The sequence below is a fragment of the Nicotiana attenuata genome, unplaced genomic scaffold (genome assembly GCF_001879085.1).
Source record: "Nicotiana attenuata strain UT unplaced genomic scaffold, NIATTr2, whole genome shotgun sequence".
NCBI classification, from domain to species: domain Eukaryota; kingdom Viridiplantae; phylum Streptophyta; class Magnoliopsida; order Solanales; family Solanaceae; genus Nicotiana; species Nicotiana attenuata.
In genome coordinates, this window is record NW_017670256.1 from 401,218 (window position 1) to 420,381 (window position 19,164).

The following is a 19,164-nucleotide window of genomic DNA, read 5'->3' on the forward strand; positions in this document are numbered from 1 at the left end:
CAAAAAGTGAAAAGAAGAGAGAGAAAGAACAAACAAATGAAACACATGATTTACTGTAAGGGAAATTTTATATTCCACTACTAGTAGTGATTATCTTATCAGGAAATAAGAATACTCTTTTGTCCTCCAATGGAAGACTCCTCTAAGCAGCCTCTTCTTTCACCTTGTGAACCCCAAATCACCACACAAACTTCTGCATCTTCTTTTGTTGCTGATGCGGCTGATATTCCCCCTATCACTGGAATCCAAGATTTCTTCAGAGAGTTTTTTGTTGAATCTAAGAAATTATGGTACCTTGCTGGTCCAGCTATTTTCGCCTCCCTTTGTCGCTACTCTCTTGGTGCTGTCACTCAAACATTTGCTGGACATCTTGGAACTCTTGAGCTTGCTGCTGTTTCTGTTGAAAACTCTGTCATCGCCGGTTTCTCTTTTGGTATCATGGTAATGAAGTGACACATTTTAAGTGGCACTATTTCCTCTTTAGTAATTTAAAAATGAAGACACTTCTATTTTTGAAACTCTTTAATCTTTAAATTTTATTTTATCTTAAATTAGTACTTCATTTATGATCAATCTTTATAATACCAAATATGTCTAAGATGAATATACATGGAGCAGCATGGTCATTTAAAAATCATATAGCCGATCCCAACTTGCTTAAGATTGAGGCATATTTTTGTTAGTGTTAAAACCGGGCAACAATGACTAGTAGATCTCCTGTTTTGCAATTCATATTGGATTCTGTTAGTTGTTGGACAGACTCATTCATCTTCACGTACAAGTGGTGGAAAAGAATGTTTCGGGAGGCAGAGAGTGATTATAAACTTCACCTTTTTTTGGACCTTTGAGAATTTTTGTAGACCTGAACTGCGTGTGCGCTTCTGCCATAACAGAATCCTGTGTGTACTTAGTGTATAATTTCAATATTATCTTCCAGCAGAAATCCATATTGGCAACAAATATGTCGGAGCAACCATGTTACTGATTTTAATATGAATATTTTGATTTTTGTTTGAAATTTTATTGGTCCTTTTTTTTGTTATTTTGGACAGTTGGGAATGGGAAGTGCGTTAGAAACACTATGTGGACAAGCATTTGGAGCAGGACAAATTGACATGCTAGGAGTATACATGCAAAGGTCATGGGTTATTCTCAATACAACAGCAGTACTTCTAATGTTATTGTACATTTTTGCGGCGCCATTTCTGAGATTAATCGGACAAACAGAGGACATATCACGGGAAGCAGGGAAAATGGCTTTATATATGATTCCTCAACTTTATGCATATGCCATGAATTTTCCAATCGCCAAGTTCTTGCAGGTATTGGTGGATTCAGGATTCAATTTGATGGTTTAATTTTTAAGTTCTTGTTATTGAACGTATTATACTTTTGAAATTACGAGTTCAAAATTTAATATTTGCTAGAATTTTAGTAATTTTCTCACACACACATATAAATACACTCTCAATGTCAAAAATCTGCATTGCAGGCACAGAGCAAGATTATGGTCATGGCATGGATTGCAGCAATAGCTTTGGTTCTGCATACTTTTTTTAGCTGGTTATTTATGCTAAAACTTGGGTGGGGACTTGTTGGCGCCGCCGTGGTACTGAACTCATCATGGTGGTTCATAGTGGTGGCGCAGCTGCTGTACATATTTAGTGGGACTTGTGGACAAGCGTGGTCAGGTTTCTCATGGAAGGCTTTCCATAATTTATGGGGTTTTGTTAAGTTATCTCTTGCATCAGCTGTGATGCTATGGTAAGTTATCCACAAAAATTTCATCTTCTTTCATTTTGTTTTGGCCTCTTAACTCTTAGTGGTGCATAGTATTTGGTTTTATTATATTTGAAGAATCAATTTCTCAAAATTGCATTGACAAATAAAGAGTTCAAGTCCCACGTATTAATTGTTTACAAATCTTTTACATCACCAGGTTAAAGTTGACTTACAATAATAGGTAATTTTTAAACAAGATAGAGCCTAATTTTCAAAGAAATATACTTGTACCTTTGTAGATTGGTGATCTATTTATGTTTCTGATAATAATTATGGTTTTCTTGAACTGATTTATTTGGTATATAATTACTATGCAGCCTGGAAACTTGGTACTTTATGGCATTGGTCCTCTTTGCTGGTTACTTAAAGAACGCAGAAATCGCTGTTGATGCCTTGTCCATTTGGTGAGTGCCGGATTACTCATTTGATGTTTGTTGTCTGGCCATAATAATAAATTTTGATGCTTTAAAACTATTTCATACTATTCTACACTAGTGGCTATTGTAGACGACAAAGGTGTATTTGGGGTGGTTTGCCTAAGAATTGTTTGAGGATAACATTTGACAGTCCCTCACTAGTCCTTTGGTGCAAGGTAATTAGAGATAAAATCTAGTAATATTAATACACTACTAGCGGGGAGTAATTTAATTAATAATCTGCAAAGATATACTGATTTAACAAAGAATTAAAAATTAATGTCATTTTCCAGAAGAGGCTTGCTTTATACTGCTATTGCTTAGAGATAAAAATAAACTTTAACAATGCAGAGAGAAGAAGTAGATTCCGCCAATGCCTAATTGTAACTTGTAAATATCCTTTATATGAACCTATTTCTTTTTTTGATGATTTCCAAAAAGAATGACCCCTTTTTAAATTTGGAAATAATTTAGCTTAAACTTCTAATTCTACCCTTAATAAAATATTTTTATAACCACACAAATACACTGGACCCATTTTTGACTTGTTTAGGACCATACATTCCAAAAGTTTTCAATTTTTCTTAATCTCCGTGTCCAGTCAAACAGGTTCACATAAATTGGAAGGGACGGAGTATTATACTATTATTTGAAGTAATAATTGGACAAACTCAGTCAACGAAATCAACTAAAAGAAAAAAGCTCTTTCATTATTGCTTGGAAATGGCCTCCTATCTAGAACACAATAATGAAAATACGGAAGAGAAAGATCCCACCTAGATTAGCTGAGCGAAAGCTAACTTTAGGCATGTTTTCCATGAGAATTGAGATGATATTATTTGTATACTTTGGATCCAAGAATATATTCACTATTGACACTTCTATATTTTGTAATGTAGGATTTGTAAGGCTATAGTCCCTAAAATGATTACTAGTCCTTTTCACTATGTTTCACTTTCGTACTCTTTCTCTCCCTTTCACTATGCTTCACTCTCTTACTTTTTGGTACACTAATTTTTTCTTTATTTTTTCCAAAAATTATTTGAAACATTTCTTCTCTTTAAATTTAGCTACTTATATTTGAAATTAGATTTTATTTCTGTAACATGCATATGCAACTGAGCCTGATATTAGTTCTAATAAGTATGGTATATATGTGAATATGCATATTTTACTTCTTTTTTTTTCTCCGTATATCTTCTTTGGATATGGGGGATGGGTTTTATTTTGTTGAGAAGATGTTAAAATTCGGGAGGTCGCGATCGTCAAATATGCATAATGCATCCATGTATAACAATTTCTCGGTGGGTGAGTCCATGCCACTAGTCCAAGGAGAGAAAGAAAGAATATAATGAATAAGGAAAACAATAGGAATATATATAATATTCTAGTAAAATTAATGCTATAAAAATAAAATAAAAATTAAAAATTTGTTCGCTTCTCACTCTATTCAAGAGAGTGTATTTCACTCTCTGTGCCACATCAAGGGATAATATCCACTTTGAGATAGCACAGGGGTAATAGGGATAGTGCCTAAACACGTTGTTTTTGCCAATTTCAACCCATTTTTCAAACTTTATATATTTACTTCCTTTTGATATTTTGACACTCCCAACCACCTCAAATCTAACTTTCTTACCACCAAGTATAGCATGTTGTTGCAAGGAAAACAAGCTATCATGTTTTAATGTTCTCACTTCAACTTTGAGCTACGCAATTCAACTCCTCGGCTTAATTCCTTGTTCTAACTTAGTCAAATGCTTTCAAACTACATTAATTTTTATTTAACACACCTATCAGATTACCTCCAATAATTTTGTAAGTGTAAATCCACAAAATCAAGGCAAAACATACATAAATTAATGTATATGATGTTGAATCATTGAACCCAATCAATCACATTAAGATAGCAACTCATCCAAATGCCAATAACACAATTTAAACACAAAATCAATCAATAATTATATCTCAATCCCAACAATAATTGTATATAATAATAGCAATTAAATTAAGAGAAAAAGAGATTAATACCTTGAATCCTTTAAGCCCAAACTTGTTCTCTCTTTCTTCTCCCTTTCTCCCAATTTCTCTTATCTCTTATCTTCATGATTTAAGAAAAAGCTATGTGATGCATTGTTAATATCACCACTCCTCACTCTAAACTAGCTCTAAACCCGCCGTCTAAGTCCAAGTAAATATACTTTAGTCTGCTCACCTAAGGATGACTATACAACAAAAACATGCACTTACATTGCTAGACATTGTTCATCTATTCTATCATGCCGGCTAGACCAAGTGTTTACCTCAACAACTATCGTCGCACATCATCTTCAATACACTTCCAAGTTAATGCAGTTGTCACGATATTCGCCTTTCTTGGATGATATAAGTTAGTTCCGCTGTAATCCTTCAACAACTTAAGCCACCGATGGATGTCTCAAACTCACGTCTTGTCACGGTTCATCAATCACACATAATTTCAATAGACTTCAAATGATAAAATTGTATTGGGTGATACCCTTTTTACTTGAGCCCGACCGGGTTGGGTCCGGTCCGGGGCAAGTCGGGGCCATCGAACCCGACCTGGATGCAAGGTAGAACGACGGCCACGTCAACAACCGAGGTCGAGTCATTTCGAGACCGTTGCAGAGCTCGATATGAGTTACCACCGGATGGAGAAACACACAAGGTCGGAAGCCGGACTCGTAACGGATAACCAAGCGTCGCCGGATATCTCGCCCAAACGTGATTTTCTCAACCACTTCAGGCCATTAAGGCGTAACTACAGGGATCCACGATGTAATTAATTTACCTACCTTATTTTTACCCTTAATCAGAATGTATAAAAGGGGAGAAGACCCCATAAAGAGAGGAGAGGAAACCATTACACTACGGTACCATCTCTCTCAATTCTTGTACGCTATCAAGCACAATTGTTCTAAGCAATATTATATTCTGCGATTATTTACTTTAGCAGCAATTGTTGAGTCTTTATCTTTTATTTTCCTCAATCCAAACCTTTTGTATCTTTTAGTTCACGGATCCTAAAAAAACCCCATATAAATTCAATTGTTATCCGGATTCCAGGGTAAACAGTTTGGCGCCCACCGTGGGGCTAAGGATATTAGTGAGCTCTTTGATACTCTTTCTTGACGCATCACAGTACACTGGTTCTTTGCAAAAGAGTCCATCTTACATTCAAATTACCAACTCATAGAATGGCATAATCAATCAACAACGAACTTGAACAGCAGACAGGAAACAATGGAATGGCCGGGCTCGAAAACCCGATAGATGCCGATTCCCGGATGGCGCTCAACACTGATCAGGCCTCCGGATCATCACATAGCGTCCGGGGAGAGGACGATTCGAGGGCCCAGGCAGTCGGCGAAGAGACTATCAACCTTAAAATGATTTTTGACATGCTGCAAGCCCAGCAATCGGCTATAGCTCAGCTCCAGAGCCGGGTCCAGGAGCCTGTCAGGTCCGAGGAGGCTCCTCGTGCAGCTGCAATCATCAATCCGACCCCGGTACAGCCGGAACGGGGTGGGCCGGATGCTGATTCTGCGGTTCTTAGGAGGCTAGAAGAATTGACCGAACGAATCGAAAAGGGGGAGGAAAAGATCGAGGCCAACAATAAAAAAGTAGAAACATACAACTCCAGGGTCGACCAAATACCAGGTGCACCTCCGGTCCTGAAAGGCCTTGACGCTAAAAAGTTTGTACAAAAACCGTTCCCATCCAGTGCCGCCCCAAAACCTATCCCTAAGAAATTTAGAATGCCCGATATCCCGAAGTATAATGGGACCTCGGACCCAAACGAGCATGTGACAGCATACACATGCACGATTAAGGGAAACGATCTCGAAGATGATGAAATCGAGTCAGTTTTGTTGAAAAAGTTTGGAGAAACCTTGTCCAAGGGGGCAATGACGTGGTATCATAACTTACCGCCAAATTCCATCGATTCGTTCGCCATGTTAGCCGATGCCTTCGTGAAAGCTCACGCCGGGGCGATCAGGGTAGAAACAAGGAAATCCGACCTATTCAAGGTCCGACAGCGCATAAACGAGACACTCCGGGAATTTGTGTCTCGATTTCAAATGGAGAGGATGGATCTTCCCCCAGTCACGGATGACTGGGCAGTACAAGCCTTCACTCAAGGATTGAACGCCAACAGCTCAGCCGCATCCAGGCAATTAAAGCAAAGTCTGATCGAGTTTCCAGCAGTTACGTGGGCAGACATCCATAACCGGTACCAATCGAAGATAAGGGTAGAGGACGACCACAGCGGAGCAAGTTCGGATTCACCATCCACACATAGGAATTTCGATCGACCTCGTAGGGAAAACTACAAAGATTCAAGACCGAACAAGGAAAGATATCGGCCGTATCAGGATGATAGGAGGCCTAAATTTACGAGGAACGACCACAGCTATGAGAGGAACAGAAGACCGTTACCGAAGGCCAACCTCGGGAAAGCCGTCGATAGACAGGAAGCACCCCGATTAGCTGAATATAATTTCAGTGTCGATTCGGCTACCCTGGTGTCGGCGATCGGACGTATCAAAGAAGCCCGATGGCCCAAACCCGTACAGTCCGATCCATCGAGGAGGGATCCCAAGTTAATATGTAAGTACCACAACACACATGGCCACAGAACCGAAGATTGCAGGCAACTGCGGGAGGAAGTTGCCCGGTTGCTCGATGAAGGTTACCTTCGAGAATTTCTCAGTGATCGGGCCAAAAATCATTACGAAAATCGAGATCGACCAGCCGATAGGAAGGAACCCCGGCACACCATAAACATGATAATTGGAGGGGAAGACGCACCTCAAGTACCAATACTGAAACGTACCAAGATATCGATCACAAGGGAGAAGCGGATCAGGGATTATGCACCAGANAAATGAAAGATTTATTTAAAATTAACTGTCATAGCAGTCTTAGTGCATAACGTGCAATAATTTTTATTTTAATTATGACATAAAATACTCTCAACTTAATGATTTATGATTAAGAAAAAAGTAATTTTGAATAGTCAACGATTCATTAAGCAAAATTGAGAATTTACAAGGTTAGTTACATAGAATTGCATAATGTTCTATTAGGCGAGCCCAGGACGCTGGGCGTTAGGCGTTTCCGGGGCGTAAGCCCCAGTGGCCGAGGCGTAAGTCTCACGGAACTAAGCCCCACACATAAGTCCAAGGGCGTTTTACGAGTGCCCCGCCCCGGGGCGAGCCCCGGGCGAGTCCCAATTCTGCCTTTTAAAACAGAGTCTCTCATTTACCTCACTTGTATTTTTCCGTATTGTTTTCTTGATGTTCTTATATATGTTCCTTCCCGAACCCGACCTGGATGCAAGGTAGAACGACGGCCACGTCAACAACCGAGGTCGAGTCATTTCGAGACCGTTGCAGAGCTCGATATGAGTTACCACCGGATGGAGAAACACACAAGGTCGGAAGCCGGACTCGTAACGGATAACCAAGCGTCGCCGGATATCTCGCCCAAACGTGATTTTCTCAACCACTTCAGGCCATTAAGGCGTAATTACAGGGATCCACGATGTAATTAATTTACCTACCTTATTTTTACCCTTAATCAGAATGTATAAAAGGGGAGAAGACCCCATAAAGAGAGGAGCGGAAACCATTACACTACGGTACCATCTCTCTCAATTCTTATACGCTATCAAGCACAATTGTTCTAAGCAATATTATATTCTGCGATTATTTACTTTAGCAGCAATTGTTGAGTCTTTATCTTTTATTTTCCTCAATCCAAACCTTTTGTATCTTTTAGTTCACGGATCCTTAAAACCCCATATAAATTCAATTGTTATCCGGATTCCAGGGTAAACAAAAATATATGTGACTAAATTTACTTGATTTTAATAAATGAGTTTACTTTCTTGTTAATATTTAACTTTATGTCGACTATTTTGTTAAGCCGCTCTTATTTATTGGTTAGGGGGTTCCACTTTACTCTGCAAATTGGACAATGATGTAATTAGCTTCCAGTTTTTATATTTTTCTATAGAATTAAAAGTTATGGAATTGCAGCATGAACATACTGGGATGGGCAGTGATGGCAGCTATTGGATGCAATGCAGCTGTAACGGTCTCGAAATGACTCGACCTCGGTTGTTGACGTGGCCGTCGTTCTACCTTGCATCCAGGTCGGGTTCGATGGCCCCGACTTGCCCCGGACCGGACCCAACCCGGTCGGGCTCAAGCAAAAAGGGTATCACCCAATACAATATTAATAATAAAAAAAGAGTAGTTATACATCTTACATGAGAAAAAATATGCAAAAGTTTTCAGTGTGAGAGTCTCAAATGAACTTGGGGCAGCTCATCCAAGAACTGCCAGATTTTCAGTGGTGGTGGTTGTAATATCTTCCTTCTTGGTTGGCCTTCTCCTCTCGATCGTTTTACTTGTTTTTAGAGAGCAATACCCCTCCTTATTCACAGAGACCGAATCAGTTAAGCGTCTTGTTTTTGAGCTAACACCATTACTAGCATTTTGCATGGTGGTTAACAATATTCAACCAGCTCTATCTGGTGTGGCAATCGGAGCAGGATGGCAAGCTTTGGTTGCTTATGTCAATATTGCTTGTTACTATTTGTTTGGTATTCCATTGGGTTTATTATTAGGGTATAAGCTCAATATGGGTGTCCAAGTAAGTGTAACATGTCATTTTGTAAACCTACTTAAATTATTTTTTCTTTATTTTGAGTGGTCCTTTTATTTAACATATTATCTTCATTTTTGTTCATGATGTCAGGGTATCTGGTATGGAATGATTACCGGAACCGTGATTCAAACATTCACGTTATTTTGGATAGTTTACAAAACCAATTGGAACAAAGAGGTAATTTGAAAAAATACTAACCCATTTGGTGTTTAATTAACTTTTGCACTGAAATCACCTAAGAGACAATTACATATAACCGTCCATAGTAACTGGGATTATCAACATGAATATACATGGGTAACCTGCTAGAAAATGTTAAAATGCACTGGTAAAGTTTAAAAAAATTACATACCAAATATGCACAAGTTAAACCTATCATTCCTCATAATTTGATTGTCTTAGTTCTTTGTTTACTAAAATCTAGAAAAAGATTATCTTAGTTTGATCCACAAAATGCTTCTCGTTACGAAATCTTTTTTAACATTTTGTTGTCTAAAAATTAAATATATTTTTCATATCCCGGAGAAAACAAACCTATGTTCATTGTTGATTTTCATTTACATCTCAATTACGTCATATATACAAACTTTAATTTGCTATTTATAGTCATCAATCATCATCCACTCATGCACCACCCCAACAATCTCCCATTATTATATTATAATAAGTTTATTTTCAATGATAAATTTAGAACATGGTATTCATAAAATTATTTTTAGGTGTCATACAAAATAGTATTATCTAATGGGTTAAATACCATACATTGCCATCCACTATTTATTTTCTAAGCTCATGTACTATATCATGATGAAATTAAATTATATACACATAATGTAAATGATGTTAAACTAGTTTTATATATGTCTGATGTTAAAGGTTGCTCTTCTTAATTGACTTTCAATTGTCATGGTAGTATAGAAATTTTTTACGCTATAAGCGTATATTAGTTAGACCTTATTATACAACTCTTTTGATCTTAGTTCCAAGATAAATATTGGACTTGACTATCTATCTAAAGTTTTATAACACAATGAGTTCTGTGCTATAAAAATTGCAGGCTTCTATTGCAGCAGAGAGGATAAAAATGTGGGGAGGGGAAGCAGCTAGTAAAGCAAATGATGCAGAGAAATAAACAACGATTAAGTATCATCGCATTAAGCCCATCAAATTATAAGTCATGCCCCAAAAACCAGAGGTAACATGATCGGCTCCCGACACTACAATCCTTGTAGGGCGAACACACATCCAAATGAATGCATCATTATTGTATAAAGGGCTTTAATATGCCCAAATGAATGTTAGTAGTCATGACATATGTAAATAATTTTCACGACATTATTTTGTAACTAAAAATAATCATGATATGTTGCAACATTGGACTATGTAACGACCCGGCCGGTCGTTTCGAGAGTTGTAGCCCCGCTCCCCCATTTTATATTTCTTTTGTGTTCTACAGCTGTATTTTGACTTACCGGGTTAGTTGGTTCGGGTCCGGAGTGATTTCGGAGTGAAATGAGATACTTAGTCTCTTATTTGAAAGCTTGTTGGAAAAGTTGATCGGACGTTGAATTATGTGTAAACGAACTCGGATTTGGATTTTGATGGTTTAGCTAGCTTCGTTAGGTAATTTTGGACTTAGGAGCGCGTCCGGATTGTGTTTTGGAGGTCCGTAGTAGAATTAGGCTTGAATTGCCAAAAGTTGGAATTTTGGAAAGTTTGACCGGGAGTAGACTTTTTGATATAGGGGTCGGATTGGATTTTCGGAAGGTTGACTAGGTCCGTGGTGTCATTTATGACTTGTGTGCAAAATTTGAGGTCAATCGGACTTGATTTGATAGGTTTTGACGTTGTATGTAGAATGTGGAAATTTAAAAGTTCATTAGGCTTGAATCCGTGTCTAATTCGTGTTTTTGATGTTGTTGGAGGTGATTTGAGGATTCGACTAAGTTCGCATGATGTTATGGGACGTGTTGGTATATTTGTTTGAGGTCTCGAGGGCCTCCGGTGAGTTTCGGGTGGTTAACAGATCATTTTTGGCCTTTCTGAGATAGCAGATCTGCTGCTATATTATTTTTCTGGTTTCCTCTTACGCGTTCTGAGAGTAGCCTTGCGTTCGCGAAGAGTGTTTTCTGAGTTAGTGAATTTTGTTCTATACGTTTGCGAGGGAGAGGACGTTAAGGCGAAGGGTAGGGCTGTCACGATCCAAGTTCGCCCTCCGTGGACATGTCGTGACGGCACCTAGTCTCTATGACTAGGTAAGCCTAACAGGTTGCGGAAGAGAAACAAAATACGGAAAAAAACTAATAAAAACTGAAGATAAGCAATATAGAAGCATTTAAGATGCTGCTCGGCATAAAACAATACAAGATATCAAAAATTGAACAACTCCCAAAACCCGGAAACTCACGAATCACAAGCCATGGATACTACATAGTGTTCTAACTCCGGAATGTCTAAATCAAAAGAAATACAGAAGGCTTAACTACAAAAGAGAATAGAGAGGGACTCCTCGGTCTGCGGACGCGACAGATATACCTCAAAGTCTCTGAAGAATCGCCTCGCCTCAAGGATAGTAGGGCCGAGTCGAAGAACCTGGATCTGCACACGAAAAACATGGGCAGGAAAGGGTATGAGTACTGTTGATACCCAATTTTCCCTATATATTTTTAATATGCAAAATACCTTCAAAATAGCATATGTATGCATATATAAGTATGTCCAAATGTTTTATTATTTTTTCTTAATTTGTAAGGGCTTTTAAATCAATTCATTTCCCCATTTTTTATCCATAAAAAAAAACCCCAAATAATGATTTCCAAAATTATTATTATTTGGTAATTCATTTATTGGACTTTCACATTTATGCTGAAATATAGCTAAGATAATTTTTGCAAATTTATTTAGTATTTTTAAAGCTAAATTGCATATAATTGCAATATTGGCCTCTTTTAGGATTTAATTACGTTTATATCCATGAAAATTAAGTCTAGTATTTTTAAATTAATAATTATATGCTATAAGTCATTTTAGTGCTTTTAATTTGGTTTCAGAAATTAATTTACTATTTTTTATAATTTTAAAAGGGGAAAAATGGCTATTTAAATGATAGCCCAATTCCATTTCAATTGTAGCCTAAATTGAACCCTAAATTAGACCCAATTTCCCCGCGGCCCAATTTCGTTCAAACCCGACCCCTTACCCATTTAAACAACCCAATGCGGACTCCCGACCTAACCCCTTTAATCCTAGCCGTTGATCATTTAGATCAACGGCTCGTATACGCCCTTTCCTTTTTAACCCCAAACGAACCCTTACCCTACCTCATTTCTCACCAACCGCCGCCTCTGAATCCCTCTTCTCTCTCAACTCTGTCTGAAACTTAACACGAACCCTAGCCGCCGCCATCAAACTACACCCTAATCCACCCTAAACTCTGCCTAATCCATGACCTCCCATGGCCATTGGAGATGTGTGGTGGCTTCCCATGACTCTTGGGTGTTTGTTTCTGTGGTCTCACGGCCAATCCCCGAAGGAATCTGGTCCAGTCCTTGTTCGATTGCGGTTCATGGCTTTTCTCCGGTCATCCCTGACCTTTCTCCGGCCAGCCATGGCCGTTCGAGTCAGATCCTTGACTCTCCTGGTTAGATCGGTAACTTTCAAGGCCTTTCTCACCTTTTTTGGATTTTTCGAAACCCTAATCTTTAAGATCCTTGGATTTTCTTTCAGATCTACTTTAGATCTGTACTTGCTGTGAATGTCAAGTGTTTTTCTCGAAAGTTATTCAACTTTTCTTTCAAAACAACTTTTGGTTAAGGTTTTCCTTTAAGTTTTTCAAAAGATCTCTTCTCCAATTTTTAATGTTGTTTGTGATTCTGTTATGTTTAGCTCATGTTGTTCTTCTATCTGAGTCAGGATGTTGAAAACCATAATTCCTTTGTGGGTCTCATTCGAGTTCTGAAGCTGTTTGATTAGATGTGTACTGGTTTGATTAAGTTCTTGTTTGACTTATTTTTTTTACCATCTTTTAAACTCGATTATTGTTGAAAAACCTAGGCCTTTGGGTCTGAAATTGTTTGTTTGAATGCATACTTGACTCGATTGAAAGTTCTTGTTTCATACTCTCTTTTCTTTCTGTGACTTATCTGATTATTACTATCTTTCAACTAGACTATGGCTGAAACCCTAATTTCTCAAAAGGGTTTCCTCACCTGTTACTGTGAGACCTTTACTTGTTTTGACTATCTTCTTCACTTTGGCTATACGTGTGAGCCCTGACTATCTAACTTTGTTCACTACTGAATCCTATGCTTATTTCTGCTACTATTGTATGCTGTTTCTTTTGCCAATGTGCTTGGCCTCGCATGTCTGATGTTTCTGTTCACTCTGTTTATGTACTGAAGTGCAGAAGCATATTCTTCCTTGATTGATCTTAATCTTGTGACTGATTTCAAAAACTTTGCTTTTATGAACCTTAATTTCACTCGCCTGTTTAAAATTAATTGATTCTTTTTCCTTTACTGTGATGTTTTACCTTGCTGATTTCTTTCCCAAAATAAGCATATTTTTGTACTTAGACTCGATTGTTCACTGCATGCTTTAACTATCCCTTATACGGCAATAATCAGTCTGCTTCCAAACTGATTTTCTTTCCTTAATTAGACTTGCTGCTACCCATTAGATAGTGATTCTTAATTAAAGGGGAATCACTTGGGTAATTGATTCTGACTTGTGATTGTTTCCATGTTTGTATCAAGACTTTACTTATTACCTCTCCTTCACTCGTTTTCAAAAAAACTATAAATACCCTGCAACCCTCTTCTTTCAAAGACACGGATGAACCATCTGATTTCAGAACACACACTTCACTCAAAACTATCTCTCTTTTCTCTGTTACTACTTGTGTTACTGCCTTGTCTAGCCGGCTGAAAGCCAAGGCTAGGCTGTGGAAATTTGCTTACTTTTCTTTCTGCACTTTGCCTCTTACTGGTATGTCCTAGTTAATCTTCAAGCATCAACAACAACATGTTTCTTTAACTGTTTCCTTCACTCTTGGTTGTTTCTGCTTATGTGTATGCAATCAAGTTTCATTACTAAGCATGCTGTAATCTGCTCCCTCCCCTTTCCAAATAAATGTGTTCCCTTATGTATGCACTATGTCAGTCACTTCATTATGTGACTTGCTGACTTATGAATCCCAAACCCCATATCCTCCTATGTGCTTGTGTTCTCTGGCTGGTTTGTGGGCATGCCAGCATCATCTATTGCTGTACATGTCCCTAACCTGACCCTTTTTGTGCAATTACTGATTCTGTGTAATTTATGTTTTACTACTACTGTTTTCAGATCACCCTTACCCCTTACTATTCTCAACCCAGTTTTAAATAAAATCTCTGTTTCTGCACTTCCACTATACTCTTAGAACTTAGGTTCTGCCCCTCTTGTGTGAGCCTTGCCTTAGGACCCATGAGCTCCCTCTGAACTTGGACACATAAGGGCTGGCCCTTCCACACTGCACTCATCTCTATCTGGTTATGCAAACCTGGGTAAGCACTGCCCGGGGTCCCTTGAGACCCTTAGGGAACTTTGACACACCCAGGTCTGAGAAAGTCTTTGAAACAAGTGGCATTTGAGGTGGTTTGTTCCATAACTCAGAGAGGAAGTCAGAATCAGGCTTCCTATGGTTGTAACTTCTTATTTTACACTTCTTCTGTAATTCAGTATTTTGGTCTGTAATAAGTTGTAACGAATATTGGGGTTGGTTAGTGAAAAGGGATGGGGTAATTGTGCATGTTTTAAGGGTAGATATCCTGCCTTTAGGATCTGATTAGTAAAGTTCTGCATGTTTACTTCCACACTTAGAAATCATGCCTATGGGGTCTAATGGCTATAATCAGACATCATGCCCACAAGTTAAAATCAGTTTCTAAACTAGATGTCGTGTCTACAGGATTAAAATCAGTATTTTTTATAGAAGTCATGCCTACAGGAATTTCGCTATGATCAAATAAATCCTGCCTGCTCAATTAGATACCATGCCCATAGGATCTGAAACCAGTTTAGTTAAAATCAGTTTGACTCGTACTTTGTTGAATTAGTTTAAACAACTCACTCCTTTCATTAATGCGGTTTAGAAAGCATGCCTATAGGATCCAAATTACTCGTTTAAAACTCTCACTGCTTTGCCATTTTTTGGAATCAGTAATAGGTATCATGCTTATGGGGTATTGATGATACGCTATAATTACTTATTTTAGTCGATTATTATACTCTAATTTATTGCACTTTAGTTGAGTTTGCGCTTTAATCGCTAGTACTTTGCACTAAGTGTGTGTTTTATGCCTTGTAGGAGTGATTCCGAGCTATATAGATGTTATGGAATGAATTCAAGTGATTTGGAGCTTTGAAGTCTGAGTAAAAGCCCAAGGAATTAAGTCGGGATCGTATTGGGGGATCAACGGATGATAGAGCAACAAAATGAAGAATCGAGTAGTCATAGTGCACACTATCTAGTAAAATGCACATAACTTTTTGCTCAGAACTCCATTTGGGCTTCACAATATATGGTTGGAAAGCTAACTCAAAGGTCTACAACTTTCATGTTCTACGTTTTGCCAAATTCCAAAGGGAACAGTGTGAAAAATGCGGTCGAAACCGCAACCACGGACCTGAGGAGGGCTGAGGCAGTATACTTGCCAAATATCGCGTTCGTACCGCGGTTGACCGCGGCCGCGGCTATCCAGACGTGAAAAAATTGTCCTTTTTCGTGTAGGAGAAGGTATAATAGTTTAGGCCCGACTCTACTTGGTATATATATACATGAAAAAACGGTATATTAAGAGGTTGGACATATTTTCGACACAGATTCGACCTAAGGAGGCAGAGACACAATAGGAGCAAGGCGGGGAATTCTTCAACGAGTTTTTCCTTCCTCTTCCTATTTTTCGTTGTTGGTTATGACTTTTAGTATTGTAGTTTTACATACTATTATGAATAACTAATTTGTTATCTAGGATTTTGATAGAACCTTTTGTAGGATAAATTCTTGTTATGTTTTTATATAATTGAGCCGTTGGATTTCTCTACTTGTTCAACTACGTGTTTATTGTTGTTGATTGAATGACCATCGATTGACTGTGCCTATTTATCATGTGTTGCTTGAGAAAGGATACATATTTAGGTGGGTGTTGAACAACGTCACTCCTAACGTATGTGAGAAATCAATACATTGGGTTTAAAGGTAGGTTTAGAAATAACAAAGCCTTGATGTGGTCATAGTGAGCGGTTAGATGAAACCAACTAGCGTAGTTTGAGAGAATATGTCTAGTAAATTGTTGTAGTTGCTCGAGAGAGAACTACGACACCTAAAGAGCTCACGATCAGTAGAGAATACATCGGCGAAATTGTAGGGAACATAGCTGTAAGGATTCCGACAATTGGGGAAATCATAACTCTAGATCTCCTTAATTTAGTCTCCAACCCTTTGTCTTGTTAGTTGATAATTTTAGCGCTTTGTAGTATTTGCTCGCTAATTAGTTAGAAATATAAATCTCAATCTTTATAATTTAGAAAATTGTTCAATCTTGTCTTCTCAGTGATATTAAACAGCTACAGCTAAGCCTTAGTACTCTGTGGGATTCGACTCTGGACTTTTAGACCAGATTATATTTGCAGCGACCGCTTATCCTTTTTAGGACTAGAGTTGGGCGTGATCAGGTATTATCAATACACACTTAGGCAAGCCTTAGGTAGTAACGATAAAATTGAATCCGCCTTTGTTTAATTAGCAGCTGCTGCAACCAGCAGGCAGGCCTGATTCAGACTTCTTATCTGAGTTATGTAATAAATGGGTCTGCTTCAACATCTGAAATTCCCCTGTCTTAGTACTTCTGGCCTTAAATGTGTTTTAAGTCATGCTATTTATGTGCTCTACTTGAGGAGGTATATATGAGCCTTTAGTTGTTTACATGTTCCCCCTAATATGCAGTCTTATGTGTTTTGAATGTCGCCTTAGTCTTTTTACCTTTACAACCCAAAAGTCAGCCTAAAATCCTCCCGCTTATAAGAATAGTAGTCCTAAATTCCTCCGGGACTGATAGGAATGGGACGGGTAATAGCATGCAATAGAGGTCGAGAACCAATCCGCGCTTTAATACCTTAACGGGGTGGGAAGGATAGATATGGATGTGATGACCGGTGCGCTAATACCACGTGTAGGCCCTCTTTTGAGGAGTGATTACCGGGTATTGCATTGATGTGATCCATATTACAAATAAACCTAGGACCCCCTTTTATATTCGTTAGCATGTTTAGTTATAACTCTTTCAAAACTTTGTTTTATTTTATCACTTACAAACATTCGTATATTTAAAATCCCTTGTTATTTGAGCCTTGTTTGTTTATTTGTTAATTGCACAAATTCACAAAGAAACTATTTGGCCGGGAACCACACTAGGGATCCTGAGGGGTGCCTAACACCTTCCCCTTAGGATAATTTTAATCCCTTACCCTATCTCTGGTTATCAAACAAACATAAAATTGAACCTTATAGGTGTCCTAATGCACCTTAAACCATTAGGTGGCGACTCTTCAATTGCAAACCCCTTTCCCAAAAGGAAAGAGTTGTCCCAACCGAATGTCACCAACCCGATTTTCCGATGCAAAGAGGGAAAAAGGGGGCGCGACAGCATGGCGACTCTACTGGGGATCTTTAGGCTTTTACCATTTCAGATTATTCTTGTGAATTTGTACCTCTCCTTATGTGCAATTATCTGTTTAATTCCTTTAAGCACTTAATTTCTTTCGAAGCTAAACTGACATATCTTCCTTGTTTTCTTTTCTTTATTGCTTTACATTTATGAAACTGCTGTATTTATCGCTATCTTAATGTGCAAATACATGTCAACATGCTTTTTAATCATTGCATTATAATGCTCAACATCATACTCCACTCGTGCCAAACAAATACCATAGCAACGCTTATAATGAGTGGTTGCACTCTTCCTATATTATTACCCCCTAAATCCGGAAAGGCATATTTGCGGTAAAACCAGTCGATCAGCAGTGCAGTCGATGATTCCGTGCCTTTTCCCCTTGAGTTATCCGCTCAAGGGTACCAGTCTAAAACCCCATAGAAACCTTACTCTATTCAAATTGTGCATGCATCATGGTCAAACCTAGTCGGTTCAGTTATGTCGTCCACATAATGATCCTTTAAGATAGCCTTGTCCAAAGTCCACTGGGTTTTCCCAAACCCAAACGGACATCACCACGTTCTGTGCATTTATTTGGAGAACTAAATGCTTCATGCTAATCATTGATATTAAATAGTCGAGTCTGGTGGGGGAAGGGTCTAACCTTATTTGCCTTGCAGAAACATGAGGCACGAAGTCCCCAGATTCGGCATGGTCGCCAACATCCACCCAAGACTGCTAGGATGGTGGAAAGATCTTCACGCTCGTGATCAAACTCTCGTCAGAAAGTATCTAGGAAACCTACCTTCCCTCCTGGAGGTCCAACACAATAACAAGATCATAGAAGCTGCCACACTGTTTTGGGATTGTGAAAGGACTGTATTCCGCTTTGGGGACATTGAAATGACACCCTTGCTAGAGGAGATAGGAGGATTGGCCGGTCTAGTATGAAAAACTCCGGGTCTGCTAATGCCTGAGAACCGTAAAGGCAGGGGTTTTCTCAAAATGATGGGTTTAAAGAAGAATCCAGAATTGACATGTCTGAAGGAATCCTACATCCCTTTTGACTATTTGTATGAAAGGTACGGTCACGGCAAATCCTACCGTACCTACCTTGACGAGTTTGCCATCACATCCTTGGGGCACATCCATCGAAGGGTCTTCGTTTTCATGTTTTTTTTCCTGGGGCTGATCGTGTTTCCGATGAAGAAAGCAAGAATCCACACCAGGCTGGCTATGGTAACTACGACCCTAATGGAAGGGATTGGTGGGCAGCCATTCAGCATCGTGCTCACGATCATTGCCGACATATATCGAGCCTTGGAGAAGTGTCAACAAGGGGCAAAACACTTCGAAGGCTGCAATTTATTACTTCAACTCTGGCTCATGGAACATCTCCAAAGGGGTGAATACCGACAAGAGATTCAGCGAAGGGACTGGGATGATCACAGTGCTTTCCATAATCCAAAGCGAATGAATTACATACCCAATATGTTCGCTCAACCAGAAGATGCCAAAGGATGGGTAGAGCTATTTGATAATCTAACTGAAGAACAGGTCCAATGGATGTTCGAGTG

At 38.7% G+C, this 19,164-nt stretch overlaps 1 protein-coding gene across 1 annotated transcript; it reads left to right on the plus strand.

The window, feature by feature from the left end:
• The first annotated feature begins 70 nt into the window (after positions 1–70).
• On the plus strand, positions 71–10,307 carry LOC109236805 (protein DETOXIFICATION 29-like). The gene is made up of 8 exons (XM_019403034.1): positions 71–441; positions 1,053–1,322; positions 1,493–1,764; positions 2,100–2,186; positions 8,264–8,321; positions 8,502–8,882; positions 8,988–9,074; positions 9,955–10,307. Exons 1-8 carry the CDS (start codon positions 130–132, stop codon positions 10,027–10,029), a joined length of 1,542 nt encoding a protein of 513 aa, XP_019258579.1. The 5' UTR covers positions 71–129; the 3' UTR covers positions 10,030–10,307.
• The last annotated feature ends 8,857 nt before the right edge of the window (positions 10,308–19,164 follow it).